Genomic DNA, 27997 nt, shown 5'->3' with positions numbered 1-27997 from the left:
GTTGGCAATCACGTGGGCGGTGGCAATAGGTGAGTCTCACTCGTTATTGGTGCTGTTGGCTGGGTATAAGCCAAGTGGAATGACACGTTGATAAGTATCTTGCTCAAAGATACCTTTCTTTACTGAGAGATCCCCCCCCCAAAAGATAGCCCAGATGGAGCAGACCAATTGTCCATCTAGTCCAGCATCCTGTTTCCCACCAAGACCCAAAAAACAGGGCATGATGGGAAATGACCCTATCTCTGACCACAGTGGGGCCATGACTTGGTGGTAGAGCATCTGGTTTGCATGCAGAAGGTCCCAGGTTTGGTCCTGGGCATCTCCAGTTAGAAGGACCAGATAGCAAATGTTGTGGAAGATCAGCCCATGAGACCCCGGAGAGCCCCAACCAGAAATCCCATGCATATTCCTCCACCTACCATTCCTGCAGCCATACCCACAGGGAGCATATAGAGAACAGCGTCATACACACTAAAATGTGAGTTGTTTAATTTCCTTCAAAATTAGTCCATACAAACAAATGAAAATAAAACCCAATCGTGTTTATTTTAAAAGGAACTGTCCAACTGGGTCAGCCCTGAGATCCAAATTCTAGTCAAATAGCTACAGTTGAGGAATTAAGATCCATCTCAGCCCCGACTGGCAACAGAGGTTGAAAAAGAAGGCATGGGAGACGCCATTTTTATGTTCTTTGGTGAAAGGTCTTCAAGGTAATGACCCCAAAGACTTCCGAAGTCTTCCAAAGTCTCAAACAGTCCCTAGGTGGCTGTGTTTGAAGAACCTGAAACACCCCGCCGCCCCCCAGGTAACGAACAGGGCATTTGCTCCAGAGCACGGCTGCCAAGAAAAAATGTTTTTTTGGGGGAAAGGATTGGGGGACAGGGAGCCCAGTGGAACTAGAAAAATCTTGTTTTACCCCTGTGGCAGAAGCTGACAGACTCGGTATAAGAAGCTGGTAGGCTCTGTGTTATTATGCTAGATCAGGGGTCTTCAAACTCAGCCATGCTTGCAGGGGCTGATGGGAATTGTAGTCCATGAACATCTGGAGGGCCATAGTTGAAGACCCCTGTGCTAGATGAAGGAGAAGTGAGTGAAATTAAGCTGTAAGCCTCACCCTGTCGCTTATGTTCCTCCAACACTTGCAGGGGTCGACAAATGCTCTTGCCAACCCACACACTGGACAGCATTTTTTTAAAACTCTGGCAAGACTGCCGGCCCTTCTCTGCAGCCGAGAGAAATGCCGACCTCACTCAGAGTCTCAAAAAAGGAGTGTGATGTCTCGGGAGAATGGGGGAGGATTTTTCTTGACCTCACGCTCTGCCTTGGAAAGGCTCAGAAAAACAAGATATCCAGCTTCTTTTAATCATGCCCAAACACAGCCCAGACCGATGGGATTTTCATACTCTTCTCCGTGCCCGGAAGAGGGCAAGGAAATCTCTTGGCAACACGTTGAAATATCTTGCTGGTTCCTGAGCCTCAACCCGAAGGTGAGGATCTTGTCCCTGTTACCAAAGTGTGATATTTTTGGAATTAAAATTACATTGTTCACTGAATTATTCTTCCTACGACTTTGCCAACCCCTCTCATACAGATTTGGGGCCACCAGGAGAGTCCCCAACATATACATACACACCAGTGTCTCTAGGAACATTTTTGAAAAGACCCACTCACACTTTGAATGCTGGAGTTTGCTACATTGCTTCAAATCACGAGTGCAACACAAAACCCAGAGTCGTCATGATTACTAAGGGAGACTAAAGGATGTTGAGCTTTTCTGCCAACCTTGATCTCTCTGACATTTGGGGTACTTACAAAGACCCACAAAACGTTTCTGGTACCTTCTCCCCTGCACCCTGGAAGCCACTGTTCAATCACAGGTGTCAAACTCGCGGCCCTCCAGATTTTATGGACCACAGTTCCCATCATCCCCTGCCAGCATGAGCAATTAGCCATGCTGGCAGGGGATGATGGGAACTGTAGTCCATAACATCTGGAGGGCCACGAGTTTGACACCTATTAATCAATAAAATCATCAAGGATGCTCAATGGAACAGTACTGAGAAATTAGGCAGTCTAGCGTTTCCATGAGGCTGGCGCTCTATGGCAAAAGCCAACTTGTTATATTAGTGCCATTAGGTTCAAGGGCAGAGCTGCATACAGAGGCACCAAACAAATCCAAATTCCATACCTCAAGAAAAAAATACATTCTGGAATCTGCATATAGGCCACGAATACCTACATATTCCGCTATGCTAATCAGAGGAAGAGACAGCTTCTCTTAGTGTCACTGAAATTCCACCGTGACTGACAGAAACAGTGGATCAGATCCAGGCCAAATTTTGCAATGGCGAAATGGAACTCTCTCCCCCCCAGAGCAGCTCAATTATCTCCACAAAACTCTGCTCTTGGTGGATAAGGGCCTTGAAGAATTACATGCAGCAGGAAGGAGATCCAGACCTTAAGCCTAATTCTCTGCCTCCCCTGATTCGGACATAATTTTTGAGCTGATCTTCAGTGCCTCAGGGGTTAGCTGAAACGGTGCCCCCCCCCCGCCTCAAAAAGATCCTCCAAAGCAGCCGAGTTTCTCAGGATGTTGAAATCTGCATCCTAACTCAAATCCCTTGTTTGCTGAGAATCACAGTGCACCCAGTCCTGTCTGGGCCGAGAAGCTTCAAGCACATTCGAAAGACTGTATTTAGAGCTCCGAGAAAGAAGGCGGTGCATCGTTTTGATGAGACGGCCACTCTAAGGTGACACTAACAATAAAAGCTTGTAGCTATAAAGGGCAAGGCGGGAAGAGCAACTAAGAACAGAAATGGCTGGGGTTTGGAATGGATCAGTAATGTAACCGTCTTGACGTATGAGTGACATGGCGGGCCCCCAAATCTAGAACCTGTCTGCCATCTTTGACAGGCATTATAAAACCGACCCTGATGGAAAAGGAATGTGAGCAGCATAGTGTTTTTGTCACAGGAACGACCTTGACGTCACAAGCAGCAAAGACAGGAATAATTCATTTGTCTGCAAGAAAATTTTGGAGTTCCCCCCTTTCCTGCCTCTAACACACAGTGTGACCCTTTATGGACAAAGATTTCTGGTCAAAAACTCTTTTGACAGGGTCATGTTTTCAACTGAGCAAGGGCTGGCAGGTTTATCCCCACATAAGCCAAGAACCATCCCCTTCCTTCACCTCTAGAACATTCACAGGAGCTCTGGCAGAATGTTCCCATAATGCACTAGCTGCTCACTGCCACACCTCATGTGACTTCATGCCCACAGGAGAACTAACAGCCCAAATGTGTGAGGAAACAACTCATGTGTCACAGCTTTGTGTGTGTGTACAGAAGAGGGCTTTGTGTTTTGGCTCCTGAGGGAGAAAGAAGCTGAAGTAGAGGGTCCCTGGGAGCTGAGGTGAAACCGGGCGTCAAGTGAAAAAGCCTGTAGGATTGCATCAATCCCCCGTCCCCGAATGCCGGTTCCCTACTTATGCAACTGATGTGAACTACGTCTCCCTTTCCCCAAACATCAATTGACCAGAACCTCTCCTGTATATCACTGTGTCCTGAGTCTGACACCACAGACGCTACACATCTAGCCCTGAACAGATGTCTACAAGACAATAGATCGGTAACAAGAATGACACTGTGGTTTTGCCCAAGTCGTGGTTCCTAGTATTGCTGCCACTTGACCTCAGATAGTGTCATAATAGCTCTCCCGTTTACCATCCTCGTAATTTCTAAAAAAGAAGCACCACAGCAGCTTCCACAAGAGGGATCTCCGTCGTTCCGAAGGATTACAGACCGGGCATTTCTCTAAAAAAGATAAATGGTTTTCGCCTCACTACAAAGATATGGTCTCAGGTCAGGGAGTACACGCTGTGTTATGTAACAGTCCTGCCTAGATGACTAGAAGATCTATCTCCTTTTCTAAAAAATAAAAAAGAACGAAAAGAAAAGAACGAAAAAGACATCCAACTGGTGCCACTAAAATGCTATAGGTTCAGTGTCGTTTGAGAAGATGTCCTAAAGCAGGCCTCAGCACCTTTCATCAGTCCGAATCTGCTGCCGACCTCCAGGTGGAACACTAAAGGGTGCCCGGGCCTGGTCACGTGGTCCGTCCGGCTTTGCACGTAAACAGAATTCATTCTAACTAACGCCATCCTGACAGATATTTTATCTGCAGTTGTGGGACTCAAAAGTCATCAGAGAAAAGTCATCTGGTCCACCACAGGCTCCGTCCAATGCTTTGGCTCCCAACAAATTATCGGTGGTGGGAAATGCAGATTCGTCTCCGTCGGGGAAGAGCTCGGTTAAGTCGTGTGGGTCCTTCGGTGTCGAACGAGGTGCGAATTCTGCCCAAACTTCTTCCCGCACTCGGGGCATTTGTACGGTCTCTCCCCCGTGTGGGTGATCTGATGCCGGATGAGGTCAGAGCTCCAACGGAATTTCTTGCCGCACTGGCTGCATCCATACGGGCGGTCTCTGGCATGGGACGCCCGGTGCCGGGTCAGCTCGGAGCTCTGGTAAAAACTCCGGCTGCACTGGGCGCACCGGAAGGGTCTCTCTGAGGCGTGGGTCCTCTGGTGCCGAGTCAGCTGGGAGGTGTGACCGAAGCGCTTGCCGCACTGCGGACACTGGTGGGGTTTCTCCCCCGTGTGAATTCTCTGATGGGTGAGCAGGTGTGAGTTGCGGCTAAAGGTTTTCCCGCACTCCAGACATCGGTGGAGGGGTTTTTCCGTTCCCGGGGGAACTCCAATGGGGTTGAGTTGCGTGACCAGACTCTCCCCGGTCTCGTTGCGTCTCTCCTCGTGTTGCTGACTTGCTCGCTCGCTATGATTCTCAGAGAGCACGTTCTCCTGGGGGTTCCCAGATGAGAAAGTCCCATGATGCTCTACTTCCAGAGGACGTCCGTGCAGATGGTTGGCTTCTCGGCTTCCGCTACCCGTTAGGCCCCCTGCTGAGGGAAGAGATACAGAAACACTTGGTTATGATAATCGGCTGGAGGACCACCATCTTTACTTTTACTTTACTTTATTTGGGACTGATATCCCGTCCTACCCCAGCCAAAGGCCAGGGTCAGGGCAGCCTGGTCATCTACATACAATAATTAAACCAATGTACTGTCGAAGGCTTTCACGGCCGGAATCACTGGGGTGCTGTGTGGTTTCTGGGCTGCATGGCCGTGTTCTAGCAGCATTCTCTCCTGACATTTCACCTGCATCTGTGGCTGGCATCTTCAGAGGATCATGCCACAGATGCAGCCAGCCACAGATGCAGGCGAAACGTCAGGAGAGAATGCTGCTAGAACACAGCCATACAGCCCAGAAACCACACAGCACCCCAATTACACCAATGCGTATGTATACTGACAAAATGAGTAATATTTAAACCAATAATAAATTGGAATACAATTCTATCTTTGTTTTCCTGGCAACAACTCAAAATACTGTCAATATAGTTCAACAGGTAAGCATATAGGCTATTTGGCTATAAAACAATAAACAAGGCAGTTTTGTCTCCCCCTCCCATAATACTAGAACTCAGGGACACCGATGAAGTTATTGGGACATAAGTTCAGAACAGGCAAAATCGATGAGTAGATACACTGAGAATTCACAACTAGTGGAGTGGACATAGTGATTAATCTGAGTGCAGGTGGCTTTAAAGGGGGTTAGACCCATTCATTGAGGATACGACTATCAGGGCACTTCCGCACATGCAGAATAATGCACTTTCAATCCCCTTTCACAATTGTTTGCAAGTGGATTTTGCTATTTCGCACAGTAAAATCCAACTGCAAAGCGCATTGAAAGTGGATTGGAAGTGCATTATTCTGCATGTGCGGAAGGGGCCTCAGGACATAGAGGCAGAAACCTTCCCCTGAAGTTGGCTGCTGGCACTGGCCCAGGGTCACTTGGAGGGTTGCAGGGATTTATGGGACTGTCACTTGCCTTAGGTTTATGCCTGAAGGATAAGAAGGTTACAGAACCTTTACCCATGGGAAAAAAAATATTGTTGACTTTCCCCACAATTCTATTGGGGCAGCAGGGAAATTTCCTCAAGACTTCAGTCAGAAGTGGGTGTGAGGGGATCTTTATTGGCTGCCACCACTTTGGTATGGACCTAACTCAGGACGGCCCTGCACCAGACTACTACTTTTCCCAACATGGAATAGGTGAGCAAATGAGGCATTGAAGACCCAAACCCAGGTAGAATAACAAACAGTTTATTAAAGAGGTCTAATAATAACAATAATCCAAACAATATGCAGGATGATGTGATCAGTAAAGGCCAGTAAACAAAATAATAAAAACCCTAACATGTCTTATCTTTACTGTCCCTAGAATGAACCACTCCCCCTGTAGGGGAAGGCCTTTTATGCATTCTTCCCAGGGACCACCACCTCCACCTCAATTGGTCCTAGTTTTCCCTCCAAACTCTCTTCCACCAATCACAAGGCCCAGAGGGTACCTGGGATAGGTAGGCCTATTAGCTATAATATAGGCTTTCCCTAGGGCATGTAGGCCACACTCTGGGCCTAGGATCACAACAATTTCCTCCAGTCCGTTAAAGAAATAATTTGTTGTCGATATCTTACCTGTTTCCTGAAGGCCTCGGGGCTCCTGTTTGGGAATACAGGGCATCTTTAAAGCGGGAACTGGAGGAAGCTGGTTTAGTGTGACATCTGTGGAGGGCATGCACTCGGGATGGGGCAGAAGTGGGGCAGACTGCTCCCATGGGGCTCCAGGCAGAATCATCTCTTGAGGGCTTACCTGCTCAACTTTCACTCGCACTGTAACCTGGCAAGGAGAGACAATGATATATCACCACGGAAAAAGAGGCCTCCATTTTTTTTTCTTTGACGTGTGGAAGTGACAGTCTTCTTTTTTTTTAGTGTCAAGTCACAGCCAACTTATGGCAATCCCAAAGGGTTGGTAAGGCAATCCCAAAGGGTTGGTAAGGCCAGTCATTCACCTGCCTCATAGGGAGGTCATGAGGAGAAAATGGAGAAAGGAAGAACAGTAGAGTAAGCTCCTTTGGAGGTTACTGAGAAGACAAGTTAGGTATAAATATCACAATAAAAAGAAAGAAGAAGAAGAGTTTGGATTTATATCCCCCTTTCTCTCCTGCAGGAGACTCAAAGGGGCTTACAATCTCCTTGCCCTTCCCCCCTCACAACAAACACCCTGAGAGGTAGGTGGGGCTGAGAGAGCTCCGAGAAGCTGTGACTAGCCCAAGGTCACCCAGTTGGCGTGTGTGGGAGTGCACAGGCTAATCTGAATTCCCCAGATAAGCCTCCACAGCTCAGGCGGCAGAGCTGGGAATCAAACCCGGTTCCTCCAGATTAGATACACGAGCTCTTAACCTCCTACGCCACTGCTGCTCCACTGCTGGACATATAAACCTTGTTGCTAAGAACAGGGAAATGGACACACCATTCTACATCTTAGACTGTGAGCTCTTTGGGGCAGGGATTTGTTTTATGGAGCACCCAGTATATTCATTGATGCAGAACAATTTTGGTGGGTGTCGGTGGGAGGTTGGGTTCTGAAGACTACCCATGTTTCCTTCTCCCCTACCACGGAGTTTCTGTCTTTGTCCGGTCGCTCGAATTACCTGGCCTCTCACCTGCTGTTCCCACATTCCAGCGTCTCGCCTCCCCATCTGGTATCCCTCCACCAGAGCCACCGCCTGGGCACAGGTCTCGGGGCCTCGTTCCCACACCCAGCTCTGGATCTCCTGAGGCAAGATGGTCAGGAATTGCTCCAGGATCAGCAGCTCCAGGATCTGCTCCTTGGTGCGGCTCTCCGGCTTCAGCCAGCGACGGCACAGCTCCCGAAGCCGCCGGCAAGCGTCACGCGGGCCTTCGGCATCCAGGTAGCGGAACTGCCGGAAACGCTGGCGCTGCATCTCCACGCTGGCGCCGCCTTCTCCTCGCAGGCTGGAAGACTTGGACTTTCTGTGCTCGCTTCGGCCACTCCTGGCGTCGAGGTTGTTGTGCGGCTGCTGGGCTTTGCCACTGAGGGCTGGCATGAGCCGGGTCACCCACTCGCCTCTTGGCCACTGGCAGTTTTCTGCCGCTCTTTCGAAGGAGGACAAATAGGCCTCTATGTCATCCATAGGGGCCAGCTCAGGCAACTGGAGGTTCCCCCAGCCAGGGGCCGGGGGTGGGACGGGAACAGGTCCAGGCACAACTTCAGTGGGTGTCCGTAGACTTTGCACCATCTCCTGGCACTGCACTTCCCACAGCTGTGGGATTGGGTCGCTCCTTACCTGGGGAGGAGTAGCCCACCTCAACAGGTCACTTATGGTGCCTGCCTGGACAACGAGGGGGGCTTTCCCTGCCGCATCCCACTCCCACCCTGCCTCCGGACACGGCGGCCCAGGCTCCTCTATTTTCACCCTCGGGGGCATCGTCTCTTCTAAGGGGTACAAAAAATGGAGGCCCAGTGCGGGCGGAGGAACCTCCTGAGTGGCGGCCATTTTCTTCTTCTCTCAGGGAGGTCAGTCTGCGGCCTGTTGAGAGGTGAAGTGCCCGGATGGGCAGCTGGAACCAATCCAGGGAGGTTCTCCCTTCAGCTCACAATCTCAGGAAAGCAGGAAAGCGTGAAACGGCCTGACTGGAGCAAGTAGGCAGCTCACAAGTGTATCCTGCCGCCAACGAAGCTGCGACGAGTGAGACGTTTCCTTCCTGGGATGGAAAGGGAAAAAAAAAACACCATTGACAATTGAAATTATGAGGAAAAGATTCATTCTAGAGTATTCCACATTGCTGTTGGGTTTACGTCTCACTGAGGAAAGTCCTCTGTTCTGCCACTGATGGTTTACCACTGTTCCTGTGGAATGCTCAAGAAAGGAGCAGAACAAAAATACAGTGGCCAGGTAGAAACACTAGGAAAGAGAGTCCTTCTTCAGAGTATGGGATTCACTCTTCTTTTCTATCCAGTAGCTGAGCAGAACTGGAGAGACTCAGGTTTAAACCTCTGTTCAGCAGGGTTAACTTTGGACCAATCACTTTCCCTCATTCCCTCACAGAGCACTCATGAGGCTGAAGGGGAAAACTGTACCTAGAACTGAGTTAAAGTGGTATCTACCACTTTTAAAGGTGAAAGCTGCCAGGTTCAAATATTCCCTTCAACAAAGAAGAGGAGTTTGGATTTATGGCCCACCTTTTTCTCCTGTAAGGAGACTCAAGGAAACTTGCAAACTCCTTTCCCTTCATCTCCCCACAACAGACACCTTGTGAGATAGGTGGGCCTGAGAGACTTCTGACACAACTAGCCCAAGGAATATAGGAGCAGGGAAACAAATCCAGTTCACCAGATAAGACTCACATGGAGGAGTGGGGAATCAAGCCCGGCTTTGCAGCTATTCCCCCAGGTCTACGACAACTGGAACGCCAACTTCTATACATATGTCTGCACAAGACACACTTTGGTCTGTAGAAGCTTAGCAGAAAAATATATCTCTGTGGCACCAGAGGCTGGCCATTTTTGGAGCCAGCCAAAGGTCACCGATGTCCAAACTCACCAAGCTTGAAGCCCCTGAAAACTTAGCCCGAGCAAGAGGGGGGGAAAATCCCCTCTTCATGTACACGATCATTAATTTATGGAAGTTGCTGCCCTAAATAATGACCAGCGGCCTCAAAAAGAAAGCAGATTAATTGAAGATAAGTCTGTTTGTGTATCAGCCATGATAGCTAAGAGGATCTTCATGTTCGGAGGCTCTGTGCCACATGCACTTTCAAAGCTGCCTTCCATCCAATAAGGCCCTTGGTCTATCGAGACCAGGGGTGTCTGACTGATGGAGATTTCCCACAATGCAGCGGTGGAAGCCGTCCACAACAGTGCCTACCTGAGTTTTTAAAACTGGAGCTGCTGAGGACTGAACCTGAAATGTTCTGACCACTGAACGACCCCCACTCCTCTGATTTCCAATTGTTGGGGAAACTTGGCAAGTCAAGGAAATTCCTTTTGAACCCAGGAACAATTGGAAACAGGATTCTGGACTCATTGGTCTGACCCAGTTGGGCTGCTGCGATAAGAACGTAAGAACGTAAGAACTAGCCTGCTGGATCAGACCAGAGTCCATCTAGTCCAGCACTCTGCTACTCACAGTGGCCCACCAGGTGCCTTTGGGAGCTCACATGCAGGATGTGAAAGCAATGGCCTTCTGCTGCTGCTGCTCTTGAGCACCTGGTCTGCTAAGGCATTTGCAATCTGAGATCAAGGCGGATCAAGATTGGTAGCCATAGATCGACTTCTCCTCCATGTCCTTAGCTCCCAAAGCGGGCACAAAATTGACAGTTCCCCCCCGCCCCCCCTGCAGCTTGATTTCTGGGATCTGTATTAATCTAAAACTTGTGAATCACCTCATCTTCCGAGAGTGAATTCCGTAACTGAGAGTGAATTCCGTAACTGAGAGTGAATTCCGTAAGCTGATCACATGCAGCATACAGAAGTCCTTCCCCGTGTCGCTCCTCTGTGTCCAAGCCTCTCCACTGGATCAGAGCAAATGTTCGGTTTTATGCATGTGGCAGAAAGGGATTTGGTAGCAAGCGCATTTAGAGCGCACAACCACCCATTGACTTGCAGAGACTCTTCAACCTGCCACAATGGTGCGGGATGGGCTCGAGTCAATTTTGCTGCTTCAGGATGCTACACCGCAAGTGTGCCCCAGAATCCTTTGCAGAGGACGCAAGGTTCATGTGCACCACTTGCAACCGTTCTGAGAGATGCTTCTCCGCCAACGTGCCATTCTGCCACTATTGCAAGCGGACGCTTGCACGGTTTGTCTGGTCTACTTGGCCTTCTGCAGGAAGCTAGCACAGCCCAGGGAAAACATAAGAATGCAAGTAAATTCAGTTTTGTCATAATGTCATGACGCAAGATGGGGAATTCCCACTAGGATGGCTTTATACGGCCAGATTCCCATACCACTGGACCTTCCAGGCAGGAATTCACACATTGCAGGTACGTGAAGCCGCTGTACATATATGCTAGCCTGCATGTACATAAAATTCCTGCCAGCAGAACCATATCATAAGAACATAAGAACTAGCCTGCTGGATCAGACCAGAGTCCATCTAGTCCAGCTCTCTGCTACTCGCAGTGGCCCACCAGGTGCCTTTAGGAGCTCACAGGCAGGATGTGAAAGCAATGGCCTTCTGCTCAACGGAGGTGAGCATCGGTGGAACAATGTGTGCAGATACAGCATCCTACCATTGGCAAGAAAGTTTGCCCCCCAAAACCTTACCCCAAAAAGTGGCCATAGAGCTGAGGTCATAGACCTGAACCCCTTGCACCCACAAGGCCTTCTCAGAAACCCTCCAACCCGATGTGTGCTCCAAATCCTCCTGGGACAGCATTGGAGGAGATTTAGAAGTTAAGACTGCAACATCCCCCCCCCCCCTTACTCCAGCCTCCCAGGGAATCTAGCTCCCAGTTCTGCGCCCCAGGAAAGTTTCCCTCCCTTCTCCAGAAACCCAGGAGCTGGAGCCACCAAATACCAGACCCCCATCCTCTCCTCACTTCCAATCTGGAGATCCCAGCCCGAATCTAGATCTTCCCCGGATTTCACTAAAGGAATCCATTCTCCTGATTTCCCAAGATCCACTAAGTCCCCCTCCAGCTCCAAGAGCCCCCCGGGCCAAGAGTCCTGATTGAAGCCTCCCACCAAAAAACCAGGCTCCCATCCCCCCCCCCCCCCCCCGCTTCCAATCTGGGGATCCCAGCCCGAATCCAGATCCCTAAAGGAATCCTGCTTCTGATTCCCCAAGATCCACCAAGCCCCCCTCCAGCTCCAAGACCCCCCCCCCCGGCCAAGAGTCCCGATTGCAGCCCCCTTGCTCCGAAAGCGCCCAACCCGACCCCCAGGCGACCCGCGAGCCCCAACCCGGCTGCAGGACCGCGGGGGTCCCGGCTGCGCGGCCCCCTCCCCTGCGCGGCCCCTTTGTTCGCTCGGGGTCACCCCCTTCCTTGCGCCATGCACCGCGCTGCCCATCTTGGCGCGCCCCGGGCCCGGCTGCGCTACCTGGGCCGGGGCGCCTCCGGCGTGGCTCGGCTTCAAGGCTCCGGCGGCGGCGGCTCCGCCTCGGGTCCCGCGGCTGCCATCGCGCCCTGCTGCCCGGCCCGGCTCGGCCCTGCCTTGCCCTGCCCTGCCCGCCGCCCGGCCTCGCCTTGCCCTGCCCTGGAGGTGGCCACCAGGTTGATTCCCGGGCTGCGCCGGAGAGGCTGGGGTTAGTCCCCCCTCCGCAGGGCTTGCACTGGCTGCGCTCCCTGTCAGTCACCGCCCAAAGGAAGGGGAAGCCGGCTTGGGACAGCCCCTCGCCCCAAGGAGGGGGAGGAGGAGGAGGGGGTGATGGCGGTGCCACGCTTGCTCGCCGGGGCAGGCGCCCATCCCGGTGCAGGCGCGGGGAAATGGCGCGCCGGCCTTCCCCTGGCCCAGATCCGGCCCGCCGCTCGGCCAAACGCCGGGCCCAAAGGGCTGCAAACTTGGCTGGCCAACTTCTGCAACGGGAAGCCTCCCGGGGCCGGCGCCTGTTGGCTTCTGGGCATGTGCAGAGTGCTTTTCCTTGGGAGGGGGGGGGAGAAAAGCGGCTTCAGTGCTGATTTCGGTGCTGAAAATCCGCTTCAGTGGCTTCATGGGGGGGGGGGGGCGGGATCAGCTCGATTTTGCTGATTTCGGCGCTGGAAATGAGCTTCAGGGTCTTCATGGGGGGAGGGAGAAAAATCCATGCCTCCTGGCCTCTGGGCACATGCAGAGTGCTTTTCCTTGGGAGTGGGGAGAAAAGCAGCCTCAGTGCTGAAAATCAGCGTCAGTGTCTTCATGGCGGTGGTTGGGGGTAGAACATCAGCTCCATTTTGCTGATTTCAGCAATGAAAATTAGCTTCGGTGTCTTCATGGGGGGGGGAGGGAGAAAAATCCAGGCCTGCTGGCCTCTGAGCATGTGCAAAGGGCTTTTCCTTGCGGGGAGGGGGGAGAAAAACGGCTTCAGTGCTGAAAATCAGCTTGAGTGTCTTGGGGGGCAGGGTGGGGAGTGGGGAATGAAAATCAATTTGAGCATTTTGCCTGCTGAAGTCCCTGTGGCAAATCTCTGGGGGATACTTTTGGTAGGTAGTGGGCCCTCAGAATGAGCCCGGTGGGCTTCTAGGGGAGCAGGGTCATGACTCAGCTACGTGACTTTAAGATATAGGTGCTCAGAGATGCACAGGGATTGGGGAGACCTGGACACATGCATGCCCCTGGGTGTGTAATGGGTACCCGAAAATGCCTCTGGCCCCTTCCACACATACAGAATAATGCACTTCCAATGTACTTAGCAGCTTGATTTTACTGTGCGGAAGAGCAAATGTGCATGTGGATTGAATGTGCATTGTTCTGCATGTGCGGAAGGGGCCTCTGAGAAGCCCACGCAGCAACGCAAATGGCAGTTGTGGTTGCTGTGTGGTGCAGTGCTAAACCTGAAGCTGCTACCGCCAGTCGTTCCTTCGCGTGCAGTGTGCATCATGACAGAGGCGACCACGAGCATTGATTTGTTCCAACTTTACCGTCTTCCTTTCTGGCAGCCGGCCAGGAGGTCAAAAGTAGCCCTTCTAGAGACTCGAGGCTTTTGACAGGAAAAGGAGACTCTTGTGGTGTTTCGGCAGTGAGTTCAGAGTGGATAAAGCTGGTTCTCTGAATGAAGAGGTGCTGGGGTGGTGGCATCCAGCCTTCCTGAGAGGACTCTCTTAGGCCCCTTCCGCACATACAGAATAATACCCTTTCAATCCACTTCCACCATTGTTTGCAAGTGGATTTGGCTCTTCCGCACAGTAAAATCCAGCTGCAAAGTGCATTGAAAGTGGATTGAAAGTCCATTATTCTGCATGTGCGGAAGGGGCCTTAGCTAGGAGGGGTTGTGACTCTGGTAGAGCAAAAGGTCCCAAATTCAACCCCCAACATCTCCACTTAAAAGCATCAGGCAGTAGGTGACGCTGAAAGCCTCAGAGACCCTACTGCGGCGTCTGCTGAGAATCGGTGAGGCAATGCCTACATGATGAAGCTCAGCGTCTGGCTAAGTGGAAGGCCGGATTGTGTGATCTGAGCTGGTGCTGTGGGTCTACAGAAGCTAGAACTGGAACTCGCTATGACTCCTATTGCCGTGATATGGTGGCTCCAGCAAAGGGATAGGTGGAGTAGGAATTACAGGTTCAGTCGCATTGCCAGCTCCTATAAACATCCCTTGAAAGTGAAACTACTGAGAGGTGGTTTGCCATTGCAGAGGTGGTTTGCCATAGGGAGAATCTTCCTCGGTGGTCCCGCCAACCTTACTGAGCTTCCCAGGGCTATCCCATGCCATTTCCCCTCCAAAGGGCTCTATGCCCGTGCTCAGTTGGATTGCCGCCTTATCTGTCGGCAGAACGTCACGATAACAAGAATGTTGGCAGCTGCAGCTTATCCCTGCCCGTGGGGTATAAGCTGCAGCTGCCACAATGCGGAGAATGTTGAGTTGGGCCGAGAGATTGTTACATCTTCCAACCAGGCAATACTGGCTAAGACGTTGAGCATGGGCAGAGTGCCTTTTTGCATCACCTTCTAGGAACATCGCACATCATGTTTCTTGAATTTCTGCTCGTCGATCCCCTTCCCCCTACCTATATTTGCTTATGAAGCAATTTCCTTTAGGAAAGAGCTCAAAATTACCTGGTCGGGTTACTTTTTCCTTTGCATTCAAGAGGGAGGTGAATTTATCACAGGAGAAAACTGGACCCATAGACGTCCCCCCCACTTCTGGGAGGAGGCCTGTTCTCTTCCTCTGTGCCCATAATATAATAATGATTACTACCGTGGTGATAGCTGTTAGGAAGATGCCAGTTTTATTGCTGTACATGAACAATAATTGCACGCAGCCAAAGGCAATAGACATGAGGTCACACCTGTGGTATTTCTGCTCGCACACCTTTCCTGCAGAGTGCCAATAAGATGCAAGCGGGAAGTGATTTAATTCAGTGCTTTTTCTTCGCCTGCGTGGATTCCCATTTGTCACCGGTCTAGATCAGAAGCATTGTATGCATGCTTTCAGTTGGCTCTGAGCCACAGGAGACGATGTGTGCATCTGTGCTCCGGAAACGTATCCAGTTGCAAACTGCATTGTGACGGTTTCCAACACAGAAAGCTGGGGCTGTGAGCGTTCGTGGGGTGTGGAGGACTCTACAGACCTCTCAGAAGACTAGCAGGAACGAGGGATTGGGAAGGGGAAGCCATCATGGCTGACCCCTGTTTGTTAGCAGATATGCCAATCCCGCGTCGGTTAGCTTTTCATTTGGTGCCTTCTGTGGGTGCAGTTGCACGATTTAGCCACTAGATGGAGCACTAAGCATGGGCCTGGGAGATCCTTAGGCCTTTCCCCAAAGGCTTTCACACATGCAGAATAATTCACATTCAATCCACTTTCACCATTGTTTGCAAGTGGATTTTGTTATTCCGCACCGTAAAATCCAGCTGCAAAGTGTATTGAAAGTGCATTATTCTCCATGTGCGTAAGTGGCCCATATCTCATGCAAGGAACATCTTTTTTTTTCCTGCCCAAACTTGAATCTAATGTGGGCACAAGAACCAACGGTACCATCTCACAACAAGGCAGTTGCGACGGATGTGCAAGATTTCAGCCCTCCGCCCCGGCTTTTTGTATACAAGCATGGCTGCTGGAAAGATACACTTCTGTCAAGTGATACGGCACTGAAACAGTGAGTGGGGAAAGGTGTTTACAAGCGGAAGTGAAGCCCTTTCCCTGTTTGGTTACAAGTGTGGCGGCCGTCGTGGTGGTGGGTGAAAGAAGGGGTGGCTCAGTGGCAGAACGTGTGCTTTGCAGAAGGTCCCAGGCTCGATTCCCAGTTTACAAAAAAGATCAGATGTTGTGATGGGAACTCTGCCTGGAGAGCTGCTGCCGGTCAGAGTAGGTAATAGTGACTTCACTTGACTCGGACTACGGCAGCTTCCCATGAAAGACAGAATCTGAAGCGGTTAACAGTACGCTCTTCATCAGAGTTACGCTCTTCTAAGTCCATTGAGGTTAGTGGGTTTAGAACAGGGGTCTGCAACCTGTGGCTCTCCAGATGTTCATGGACTACACTTCCCATCAGCCCCTGCCAGCCTGTCCCCCCCCCCCCCCACCCCCCCGCCCCCCAATCCCCCCGCCCCCCCCACCCCCCCCCCCCCCCCCCCCCCCCCCCCCCCCCCCCCCCCCCCCCCCACCCCCCCCCCCCCCCACCCCCCCCCCCCCCCACCCCCCCCCCCCCCCACCCCCCCCCCCCCCCACCCCCCCCCCCCCCCACCCCCCCCCCCCCCCACCCCCCCCCCCCCCCACCCCCCCCCCCCCCCACCCCCCCCCCCCCCCACCCCCCCCCCCCCCCACCCCCCCCCCCCCCCACCCCCCCCCCCCCCCACCCCCCCCCCCCCCCACCCCCCCCCCCCCCCACCCCCCCCCCCCCCCACCCCCCCCCCCCCCCACCCCCCCCCCCCCCCACCCCCCCCCCCCCCCACCCCCCCCCCCCCCCACCCCCCCCCCCCCCCACCCCCCCCCCCCCCCACCCCCCCCCCCCCCCACCCCCCCCCCCCCCCACCCCCCCCCCCCCCCACCCCCCCCCCCCCCCACCCCCCCCCCCCCCCACCCCCCCCCCCCCCCACCCCCCCCCCCCCCCACCCCCCCCCCCCCCCACCCCCCCCCCCCCCCACCCCCCCCCCCCCCCACCCCCCCCCCCCCCCACCCCCCCCCCCCCCCACCCCCCCCCCCCCCCACCCCCCCCCCCCCCCACCCCCCCCCCCCCCCACCCCCCCCCCCCCCCACCCCCCCCCCCCCCCACCCCCCCCCCCCCCCACCCCCCCCCCCCCCCACCCCCCCCCCCCCCCACCCCCCCCCCCCCCCACCCCCCCCCCCCCCCACCCCCCCCCCCCCCCACCCCCCCCCCCCCCCACCCCCCCCCCCCCCCACCCCCCCCCCCCCCCACCCCCCCCCCCCCCCACCCCCCCCCCCCCCCACCCCCCCCCCCCCCCACCCCCCCCCCCCCCCACCCCCCCCCCCCCCCACCCCCCCCCCCCCCCACCCCCCCCCCCCCCCACCCCCCCCCCCCCCCACCCCCCCCCCCCCCCACCCCCCCCCCCCCCCACCCCCCCCCCCCCCCACCCCCCCCCCCCCCCACCCCCCCCCCCCCCCACCCCCCCCCCCCCCCACCCCCCCCCCCCCCCACCCCCCCCCCCCCCCACCCCCCCCCCCCCCCACCCCCCCCCCCCCCCACCCCCCCCCCCCCCCACCCCCCCCCCCCCCCACCCCCCCCCCCCCCCACCCCCCCCCCCCCCCACCCCCCCCCCCCCCCACCCCCCCCCCCCCCCACCCCCCCCCCCCCCCACCCCCCCCCCCCCCCACCCCCCCCCCCCCCCACCCCCCCCCCCCCCCACCCCCCCCCCCCCCCACCCCCCCCCCCCCCCACCCCCCCCCCCCCCCACCCCCCCCCCCCCCCACCCCCCCCCCCCCCCACCCCCCCCCCCCCCCACCCCCCCCCCCCCCCACCCCCCCCCCCCCCCACCCCCCCCCCCCCCCACCCCCCCCCCCCCCCACCCCCCCCCCCCCCCACCCCCCCCCCCCCCCACCCCCCCCCCCCCCCACCCCCCCCCCCCCCCACCCCCCCCCCCCCCCACCCCCCCCCCCCCCCACCCCCCCCCCCCCCCACCCCCCCCCCCCCCCACCCCCCCCCCCCCCCACCCCCCCCCCCCCCCACCCCCCCCCCCCCCCACCCCCCCCCCCCCCCACCCCCCCCCCCCCCCACCCCCCCCCCCCCCCACCCCCCCCCCCCCCCACCCCCCCCCCCCCCCACCCCCCCCCCCCCCCACCCCCCCCCCCCCCCACCCCCCCCCCCCCCCACCCCCCCCCCCCCCCACCCCCCCCCCCCCCCACCCCCCCCCCCCCCCACCCCCCCCCCCCCCCACCCCCCCCCCCCCCCACCCCCCCCCCCCCCCACCCCCCCCCCCCCCCACCCCCCCCCCCCCCCACCCCCCCCCCCCCCCACCCCCCCCCCCCCCCACCCCCCCCCCCCCCCACCCCCCCCCCCCCCCACCCCCCCCCCCCCCCACCCCCCCCCCCCCCCACCCCCCCCCCCCCCCACCCCCCCCCCCCCCCACCCCCCCCCCCCCCCACCCCCCCCCCCCCCCACCCCCCCCCCCCCCCACCCCCCCCCCCCCCCACCCCCCCCCCCCCCCACCCCCCCCCCCCCCCACCCCCCCCCCCCCCCACCCCCCCCCCCCCCCACCCCCCCCCCCCCCCACCCCCCCCCCCCCCCACCCCCCCCCCCCCCCACCCCCCCCCCCCCCCACCCCCCCCCCCCCCCACCCCCCCCCCCCCCCACCCCCCCCCCCCCCCACCCCCCCCCCCCCCCACCCCCCCCCCCCCCCACCCCCCCCCCCCCCCACCCCCCCCCCCCCCCACCCCCCCCCCCCCCCACCCCCCCCCCCCCCCACCCCCCCCCCCCCCCACCCCCCCCCCCCCCCACCCCCCCCCCCCCCCACCCCCCCCCCCCCCCACCCCCCCCCCCCCCCACCCCCCCCCCCCCCCACCCCCCCCCCCCCCCACCCCCCCCCCCCCCCACCCCCCCCCCCCCCCACCCCCCCCCCCCCCCACCCCCCCCCCCCCCCACCCCCCCCCCCCCCCACCCCCCCCCCCCCCCACCCCCCCCCCCCCCCACCCCCCCCCCCCCCCACCCCCCCCCCCCCCCACCCCCCCCCCCCCCCACCCCCCCCCCCCCCCACCCCCCCCCCCCCCCACCCCCCCCCCCCCCCACCCCCCCCCCCCCCCACCCCCCCCCCCCCCCACCCCCCCCCCCCCCCACCCCCCCCCCCCCCCACCCCCCCCCCCCCCCACCCCCCCCCCCCCCCACCCCCCCCCCCCCCCACCCCCCCCCCCCCCCACCCCCCCCCCCCCCCACCCCCCCCCCCCCCCACCCCCCCCCCCCCCCACCCCCCCCCCCCCCCACCCCCCCCCCCCCCCACCCCCCCCCCCCCCCACCCCCCCCCCCCCCCACCCCCCCCCCCCCCCACCCCCCCCCCCCCCCACCCCCCCCCCCCCCCACCCCCCCCCCCCCCCACCCCCCCCCCCCCCCACCCCCCCCCCCCCCCACCCCCCCCCCCCCCCACCCCCCCCCCCCCCCACCCCCCCCCCCCCCCACCCCCCCCCCCCCCCACCCCCCCCCCCCCCCACCCCCCCCCCCCCCCACCCCCCCCCCCCCCCACCCCCCCCCCCCCCCACCCCCCCCCCCCCCCACCCCCCCCCCCCCCCACCCCCCCCCCCCCCCACCCCCCCCCCCCCCCACCCCCCCCCCCCCCCACCCCCCCCCCCCCCCACCCCCCCCCCCCCCCACCCCCCCCCCCCCCCACCCCCCCCCCCCCCCACCCCCCCCCCCCCCCACCCCCCCCCCCCCCCACCCCCCCCCCCCCCCACCCCCCCCCCCCCCCACCCCCCCCCCCCCCCACCCCCCCCCCCCCCCACCCCCCCCCCCCCCCACCCCCCCCCCCCCCCACCCCCCCCCCCCCCCACCCCCCCCCCCCCCCACCCCCCCCCCCCCCCACCCCCCCCCCCCCCCACCCCCCCCCCCCCCCACCCCCCCCCCCCCCCACCCCCCCCCCCCCCCACCCCCCCCCCCCCCCACCCCCCCCCCCCCCCACCCCCCCCCCCCCCCACCCCCCCCCCCCCCCACCCCCCCCCCCCCCCACCCCCCCCCCCCCCCACCCCCCCCCCCCCCCACCCCCCCCCCCCCCCACCCCCCCCCCCCCCCACCCCCCCCCCCCCCCACCCCCCCCCCCCCCCACCCCCCCCCCCCCCCACCCCCCCCCCCCCCCACCCCCCCCCCCCCCCACCCCCCCCCCCCCCCACCCCCCCCCCCCCCCACCCCCCCCCCCCCCCACCCCCCCCCCCCCCCACCCCCCCCCCCCCCCACCCCCCCCCCCCCCCACCCCCCCCCCCCCCCACCCCCCCCCCCCCCCACCCCCCCCCCCCCCCACCCCCCCCCCCCCCCACCCCCCCCCCCCCCCACCCCCCCCCCCCCCCACCCCCCCCCCCCCCCACCCCCCCCCCCCCCCACCCCCCCCCCCCCCCACCCCCCCCCCCCCCCACCCCCCCCCCCCCCCACCCCCCCCCCCCCCCACCCCCCCCCCCCCCCACCCCCCCCCCCCCCCACCCCCCCCCCCCCCCACCCCCCCCCCCCCCCACCCCCCCCCCCCCCCACCCCCCCCCCCCCCCACCCCCCCCCCCCCCCACCCCCCCCCCCCCCCACCCCCCCCCCCCCCCACCCCCCCCCCCCCCCACCCCCCCCCCCCCCCACCCCCCCCCCCCCCCACCCCCCCCCCCCCCCACCCCCCCCCCCCCCCACCCCCCCCCCCCCCCACCCCCCCCCCCCCCCACCCCCCCCCCCCCCCACCCCCCCCCCCCCCCACCCCCCCCCCCCCCCACCCCCCCCCCCCCCCACCCCCCCCCCCCCCCACCCCCCCCCCCCCCCACCCCCCCCCCCCCCCACCCCCCCCCCCCCCCACCCCCCCCCCCCCCCACCCCCCCCCCCCCCCACCCCCCCCCCCCCCCACCCCCCCCCCCCCCCACCCCCCCCCCCCCCCACCCCCCCCCCCCCCCACCCCCCCCCCCCCCCACCCCCCCCCCCCCCCACCCCCCCCCCCCCCCACCCCCCCCCCCCCCCACCCCCCCCCCCCCCCACCCCCCCCCCCCCCCACCCCCCCCCCCCCCCACCCCCCCCCCCCCCCACCCCCCCCCCCCCCCACCCCCCCCCCCCCCCACCCCCCCCCCCCCCCACCCCCCCCCCCCCCCACCCCCCCCCCCCCCCACCCCCCCCCCCCCCCACCCCCCCCCCCCCCCACCCCCCCCCCCCCCCACCCCCCCCCCCCCCCACCCCCCCCCCCCCCCACCCCCCCCCCCCCCCACCCCCCCCCCCCCCCACCCCCCCCCCCCCCCACCCCCCCCCCCCCCCACCCCCCCCCCCCCCCACCCCCCCCCCCCCCCACCCCCCCCCCCCCCCACCCCCCCCCCCCCCCACCCCCCCCCCCCCCCACCCCCCCCCCCCCCCACCCCCCCCCCCCCCCACCCCCCCCCCCCCCCACCCCCCCCCCCCCCCACCCCCCCCCCCCCCCACCCCCCCCCCCCCCCACCCCCCCCCCCCCCCACCCCCCCCCCCCCCCACCCCCCCCCCCCCCCACCCCCCCCCCCCCCCACCCCCCCCCCCCCCCACCCCCCCCCCCCCCCACCCCCCCCCCCCCCCACCCCCCCCCCCCCCCACCCCCCCCCCCCCCCACCCCCCCCCCCCCCCACCCCCCCCCCCCCCCACCCCCCCCCCCCCCCACCCCCCCCCCCCCCCACCCCCCCCCCCCCCCACCCCCCCCCCCCCCCACCCCCCCCCCCCCCCACCCCCCCCCCCCCCCACCCCCCCCCCCCCCCACCCCCCCCCCCCCCCACCCCCCCCCCCCCCCACCCCCCCCCCCCCCCACCCCCCCCCCCCCCCACCCCCCCCCCCCCCCACCCCCCCCCCCCCCCACCCCCCCCCCCCCCCACCCCCCCCCCCCCCCACCCCCCCCCCCCCCCACCCCCCCCCCCCCCCACCCCCCCCCCCCCCCACCCCCCCCCCCCCCCACCCCCCCCCCCCCCCACCCCCCCCCCCCCCCACCCCCCCCCCCCCCCACCCCCCCCCCCCCCCACCCCCCCCCCCCCCCACCCCCCCCCCCCCCCACCCCCCCCCCCCCCCACCCCCCCCCCCCCCCACCCCCCCCCCCCCCCACCCCCCCCCCCCCCCACCCCCCCCCCCCCCCACCCCCCCCCCCCCCCACCCCCCCCCCCCCCCACCCCCCCCCCCCCCCACCCCCCCCCCCCCCCACCCCCCCCCCCCCCCACCCCCCCCCCCCCCCACCCCCCCCCCCCCCCACCCCCCCCCCCCCCCACCCCCCCCCCCCCCCACCCCCCCCCCCCCCCACCCCCCCCCCCCCCCACCCCCCCCCCCCCCCACCCCCCCCCCCCCCCACCCCCCCCCCCCCCCACCCCCCCCCCCCCCCACCCCCCCCCCCCCCCACCCCCCCCCCCCCCCACCCCCCCCCCCCCCCACCCCCCCCCCCCCCCACCCCCCCCCCCCCCCACCCCCCCCCCCCCCCACCCCCCCCCCCCCCCACCCCCCCCCCCCCCCACCCCCCCCCCCCCCCACCCCCCCCCCCCCCCACCCCCCCCCCCCCCCACCCCCCCCCCCCCCCACCCCCCCCCCCCCCCACCCCCCCCCCCCCCCACCCCCCCCCCCCCCCACCCCCCCCCCCCCCCACCCCCCCCCCCCCCCACCCCCCCCCCCCCCCACCCCCCCCCCCCCCCACCCCCCCCCCCCCCCACCCCCCCCCCCCCCCACCCCCCCCCCCCCCCACCCCCCCCCCCCCCCACCCCCCCCCCCCCCCACCCCCCCCCCCCCCCACCCCCCCCCCCCCCCACCCCCCCCCCCCCCCACCCCCCCCCCCCCCCACCCCCCCCCCCCCCCACCCCCCCCCCCCCCCACCCCCCCCCCCCCCCACCCCCCCCCCCCCCCACCCCCCCCCCCCCCCACCCCCCCCCCCCCCCACCCCCCCCCCCCCCCACCCCCCCCCCCCCCCACCCCCCCCCCCCCCCACCCCCCCCCCCCCCCACCCCCCCCCCCCCCCACCCCCCCCCCCCCCCACCCCCCCCCCCCCCCACCCCCCCCCCCCCCCACCCCCCCCCCCCCCCACCCCCCCCCCCCCCCACCCCCCCCCCCCCCCACCCCCCCCCCCCCCCACCCCCCCCCCCCCCCACCCCCCCCCCCCCCCACCCCCCCCCCCCCCCACCCCCCCCCCCCCCCACCCCCCCCCCCCCCCACCCCCCCCCCCCCCCACCCCCCCCCCCCCCCACCCCCCCCCCCCCCCACCCCCCCCCCCCCCCACCCCCCCCCCCCCCCACCCCCCCCCCCCCCCACCCCCCCCCCCCCCCACCCCCCCCCCCCCCCACCCCCCCCCCCCCCCACCCCCCCCCCCCCCCACCCCCCCCCCCCCCCACCCCCCCCCCCCCCCACCCCCCCCCCCCCCCACCCCCCCCCCCCCCCACCCCCCCCCCCCCCCACCCCCCCCCCCCCCCACCCCCCCCCCCCCCCACCCCCCCCCCCCCCCACCCCCCCCCCCCCCCACCCCCCCCCCCCCCCACCCCCCCCCCCCCCCACCCCCCCCCCCCCCCACCCCCCCCCCCCCCCACCCCCCCCCCCCCCCACCCCCCCCCCCCCCCACCCCCCCCCCCCCCCACCCCCCCCCCCCCCCACCCCCCCCCCCCCCCACCCCCCCCCCCCCCCACCCCCCCCCCCCCCCACCCCCCCCCCCCCCCACCCCCCCCCCCCCCCACCCCCCCCCCCCCCCACCCCCCCCCCCCCCCACCCCCCCCCCCCCCCACCCCCCCCCCCCCCCACCCCCCCCCCCCCCCACCCCCCCCCCCCCCCACCCCCCCCCCCCCCCACCCCCCCCCCCCCCCACCCCCCCCCCCCCCCACCCCCCCCCCCCCCCACCCCCCCCCCCCCCCACCCCCCCCCCCCCCCACCCCCCCCCCCCCCCACCCCCCCCCCCCCCCACCCCCCCCCCCCCCCACCCCCCCCCCCCCCCACCCCCCCCCCCCCCCACCCCCCCCCCCCCCCACCCCCCCCCCCCCCCACCCCCCCCCCCCCCCACCCCCCCCCCCCCCCACCCCCCCCCCCCCCCACCCCCCCCCCCCCCCACCCCCCCCCCCCCCCACCCCCCCCCCCCCCCACCCCCCCCCCCCCCCACCCCCCCCCCCCCCCACCCCCCCCCCCCCCCACCCCCCCCCCCCCCCACCCCCCCCCCCCCCCACCCCCCCCCCCCCCCACCCCCCCCCCCCCCCACCCCCCCCCCCCCCCACCCCCCCCCCCCCCCACCCCCCCCCCCCCCCACCCCCCCCCCCCCCCACCCCCCCCCCCCCCCACCCCCCCCCCCCCCCACCCCCCCCCCCCCCCACCCCCCCCCCCCCCCACCCCCCCCCCCCCCCACCCCCCCCCCCCCCCACCCCCCCCCCCCCCCACCCCCCCCCCCCCCCACCCCCCCCCCCCCCCACCCCCCCCCCCCCCCACCCCCCCCCCCCCCCACCCCCCCCCCCCCCCACCCCCCCCCCCCCCCACCCCCCCCCCCCCCCACCCCCCCCCCCCCCCACCCCCCCCCCCCCCCACCCCCCCCCCCCCCCACCCCCCCCCCCCCCCACCCCCCCCCCCCCCCACCCCCCCCCCCCCCCACCCCCCCCCCCCCCCACCCCCCCCCCCCCCCACCCCCCCCCCCCCCCACCCCCCCCCCCCCCCACCCCCCCCCCCCCCCACCCCCCCCCCCCCCCACCCCCCCCCCCCCCCACCCCCCCCCCCCCCCACCCCCCCCCCCCCCCACCCCCCCCCCCCCCCACCCCCCCCCCCCCCCACCCCCCCCCCCCCCCACCCCCCCCCCCCCCCACCCCCCCCCCCCCCCACCCCCCCCCCCCCCCACCCCCCCCCCCCCCCACCCCCCCCCCCCCCCACCCCCCCCCCCCCCCACCCCCCCCCCCCCCCACCCCCCCCCCCCCCCACCCCCCCCCCCCCCCACCCCCCCCCCCCCCCACCCCCCCCCCCCCCCACCCCCCCCCCCCCCCACCCCCCCCCCCCCCCACCCCCCCCCCCCCCCACCCCCCCCCCCCCCCACCCCCCCCCCCCCCCACCCCCCCCCCCCCCCACCCCCCCCCCCCCCCACCCCCCCCCCCCCCCACCCCCCCCCCCCCCCACCCCCCCCCCCCCCCACCCCCCCCCCCCCCCACCCCCCCCCCCCCCCACCCCCCCCCCCCCCCACCCCCCCCCCCCCCCACCCCCCCCCCCCCCCACCCCCCCCCCCCCCCACCCCCCCCCCCCCCCACCCCCCCCCCCCCCCACCCCCCCCCCCCCCCACCCCCCCCCCCCCCCACCCCCCCCCCCCCCCACCCCCCCCCCCCCCCACCCCCCCCCCCCCCCACCCCCCCCCCCCCCCACCCCCCCCCCCCCCCACCCCCCCCCCCCCCCACCCCCCCCCCCCCCCACCCCCCCCCCCCCCCACCCCCCCCCCCCCCCACCCCCCCCCCCCCCCACCCCCCCCCCCCCCCACCCCCCCCCCCCCCCACCCCCCCCCCCCCCCACCCCCCCCCCCCCCCACCCCCCCCCCCCCCCACCCCCCCCCCCCCCCACCCCCCCCCCCCCCCACCCCCCCCCCCCCCCACCCCCCCCCCCCCCCACCCCCCCCCCCCCCCACCCCCCCCCCCCCCCACCCCCCCCCCCCCCCACCCCCCCCCCCCCCCACCCCCCCCCCCCCCCACCCCCCCCCCCCCCCACCCCCCCCCCCCCCCACCCCCCCCCCCCCCCACCCCCCCCCCCCCCCACCCCCCCCCCCCCCCACCCCCCCCCCCCCCCACCCCCCCCCCCCCCCACCCCCCCCCCCCCCCACCCCCCCCCCCCCCCACCCCCCCCCCCCCCCACCCCCCCCCCCCCCCACCCCCCCCCCCCCCCACCCCCCCCCCCCCCCACCCCCCCCCCCCCCCACCCCCCCCCCCCCCCACCCCCCCCCCCCCCCACCCCCCCCCCCCCCCACCCCCCCCCCCCCCCACCCCCCCCCCCCCCCACCCCCCCCCCCCCCCACCCCCCCCCCCCCCCACCCCCCCCCCCCCCCACCCCCCCCCCCCCCCACCCCCCCCCCCCCCCACCCCCCCCCCCCCCCACCCCCCCCCCCCCCCACCCCCCCCCCCCCCCACCCCCCCCCCCCCCCACCCCCCCCCCCCCCCACCCCCCCCCCCCCCCACCCCCCCCCCCCCCCACCCCCCCCCCCCCCCACCCCCCCCCCCCCCCACCCCCCCCCCCCCCCACCCCCCCCCCCCCCCACCCCCCCCCCCCCCCACCCCCCCCCCCCCCCACCCCCCCCCCCCCCCACCCCCCCCCCCCCCCACCCCCCCCCCCCCCCACCCCCCCCCCCCCCCACCCCCCCCCCCCCCCACCCCCCCCCCCCCCCACCCCCCCCCCCCCCCACCCCCCCCCCCCCCCACCCCCCCCCCCCCCCACCCCCCCCCCCCCCCACCCCCCCCCCCCCCCACCCCCCCCCCCCCCCACCCCCCCCCCCCCCCACCCCCCCCCCCCCCCACCCCCCCCCCCCCCCACCCCCCCCCCCCCCCACCCCCCCCCCCCCCCACCCCCCCCCCCCCCCACCCCCCCCCCCCCCCACCCCCCCCCCCCCCCACCCCCCCCCCCCCCCACCCCCCCCCCCCCCCACCCCCCCCCCCCCCCACCCCCCCCCCCCCCCACCCCCCCCCCCCCCCACCCCCCCCCCCCCCCACCCCCCCCCCCCCCCACCCCCCCCCCCCCCCACCCCCCCCCCCCCCCACCCCCCCCCCCCCCCACCCCCCCCCCCCCCCACCCCCCCCCCCCCCCACCCCCCCCCCCCCCCACCCCCCCCCCCCCCCACCCCCCCCCCCCCCCACCCCCCCCCCCCCCCACCCCCCCCCCCCCCCACCCCCCCCCCCCCCCACCCCCCCCCCCCCCCACCCCCCCCCCCCCCCACCCCCCCCCCCCCCCACCCCCCCCCCCCCCCACCCCCCCCCCCCCCCACCCCCCCCCCCCCCCACCCCCCCCCCCCCCCACCCCCCCCCCCCCCCACCCCCCCCCCCCCCCACCCCCCCCCCCCCCCACCCCCCCCCCCCCCCACCCCCCCCCCCCCCCACCCCCCCCCCCCCCCACCCCCCCCCCCCCCCACCCCCCCCCCCCCCCACCCCCCCCCCCCCCCACCCCCCCCCCCCCCCACCCCCCCCCCCCCCCACCCCCCCCCCCCCCCACCCCCCCCCCCCCCCACCCCCCCCCCCCCCCACCCCCCCCCCCCCCCACCCCCCCCCCCCCCCACCCCCCCCCCCCCCCACCCCCCCCCCCCCCCACCCCCCCCCCCCCCCACCCCCCCCCCCCCCCACCCCCCCCCCCCCCCACCCCCCCCCCCCCCCACCCCCCCCCCCCCCCACCCCCCCCCCCCCCCACCCCCCCCCCCCCCCACCCCCCCCCCCCCCCACCCCCCCCCCCCCCCACCCCCCCCCCCCCCCACCCCCCCCCCCCCCCACCCCCCCCCCCCCCCACCCCCCCCCCCCCCCACCCCCCCCCCCCCCCACCCCCCCCCCCCCCCACCCCCCCCCCCCCCCACCCCCCCCCCCCCCCACCCCCCCCCCCCCCCACCCCCCCCCCCCCCCACCCCCCCCCCCCCCCACCCCCCCCCCCCCCCACCCCCCCCCCCCCCCACCCCCCCCCCCCCCCACCCCCCCCCCCCCCCACCCCCCCCCCCCCCCACCCCCCCCCCCCCCCACCCCCCCCCCCCCCCACCCCCCCCCCCCCCCACCCCCCCCCCCCCCCACCCCCCCCCCCCCCCACCCCCCCCCCCCCCCACCCCCCCCCCCCCCCACCCCCCCCCCCCCCCACCCCCCCCCCCCCCCACCCCCCCCCCCCCCCACCCCCCCCCCCCCCCACCCCCCCCCCCCCCCACCCCCCCCCCCCCCCACCCCCCCCCCCCCCCACCCCCCCCCCCCCCCACCCCCCCCCCCCCCCACCCCCCCCCCCCCCCACCCCCCCCCCCCCCCACCCCCCCCCCCCCCCACCCCCCCCCCCCCCCACCCCCCCCCCCCCCCACCCCCCCCCCCCCCCACCCCCCCCCCCCCCCACCCCCCCCCCCCCCCACCCCCCCCCCCCCCCACCCCCCCCCCCCCCCACCCCCCCCCCCCCCCACCCCCCCCCCCCCCCACCCCCCCCCCCCCCCACCCCCCCCCCCCCCCACCCCCCCCCCCCCCCACCCCCCCCCCCCCCCACCCCCCCCCCCCCCCACCCCCCCCCCCCCCCACCCCCCCCCCCCCCCACCCCCCCCCCCCCCCACCCCCCCCCCCCCCCACCCCCCCCCCCCCCCACCCCCCCCCCCCCCCACCC

At 69.1% G+C, this 27997-nt stretch overlaps 2 protein-coding genes across 5 annotated transcripts in view; both read right to left on the bottom strand.

Moving 5' to 3' along the window:
* The window catches only part of LOC125444887 (sulfotransferase 1C2-like), a 343341-nt gene that overhangs the window by 63962 nt on the left and 251382 nt on the right, over positions 1–27997 (bottom strand). The window lies entirely within an intron of this gene.
* On the bottom strand, positions 1195–12278 carry LOC125444875 (zinc finger and SCAN domain-containing protein 30-like). Of its 4 annotated transcripts, none has more exons than XM_048517616.1 (4): positions 12033–12278; positions 7617–8691; positions 6598–6799; positions 1195–4953 (listed from the first exon to the last, which is right to left on the bottom strand). In XM_048517616.1, the coding sequence occupies exons 2-4, from the start codon at positions 8481–8483 to the stop codon at positions 4310–4312; spliced, it is 1713 nt and encodes a 570-aa protein (XP_048373573.1). In that variant the 5' UTR covers positions 8484–8691; positions 12033–12278; the 3' UTR covers positions 1195–4309. The 4 variants fall into 4 exon arrangements, with proteins under 4 accessions (XP_048373573.1, XP_048373575.1, XP_048373572.1 ...); XM_048517618.1 differs by having other exon boundaries at positions 7629–8691; XM_048517615.1 differs by having other exon boundaries at positions 1195–4956; positions 12033–12276.

The sequence above is a fragment of the Sphaerodactylus townsendi genome, linkage group LG15 (assembly GCF_021028975.2).
Source record: "Sphaerodactylus townsendi isolate TG3544 linkage group LG15, MPM_Stown_v2.3, whole genome shotgun sequence".
In the NCBI taxonomy this organism is placed as follows: domain Eukaryota; kingdom Metazoa; phylum Chordata; class Lepidosauria; order Squamata; family Sphaerodactylidae; genus Sphaerodactylus; species Sphaerodactylus townsendi.
The sequence above is the reverse complement of the archived record's forward strand: the minus strand, read 5'-3'. Positions and strand labels throughout refer to the sequence as shown.

Coding starts and splice junctions, on each gene's coding strand:
- LOC125444875 (XM_048517615.1), bottom strand. CDS start 8,483: ATGGCCGCCACTCAGGAGGTTCCTCCGCCCGCACTGGGCCTCCATTTT. Junction 6,800..7,616: donor AACAGCAGGTGAGAGGCCAG/GTAATTCGAGCG, acceptor TCTCCTTGCCAG/GTTACAGTGCGAGTGAAAGT. Junction 4,957..6,597: donor CCGAGGCCTTCAGGAAACAG/GTAAGATATCGA, acceptor CTCTTCCCTCAG/CAGGGGGCCTAACGGGTAGC.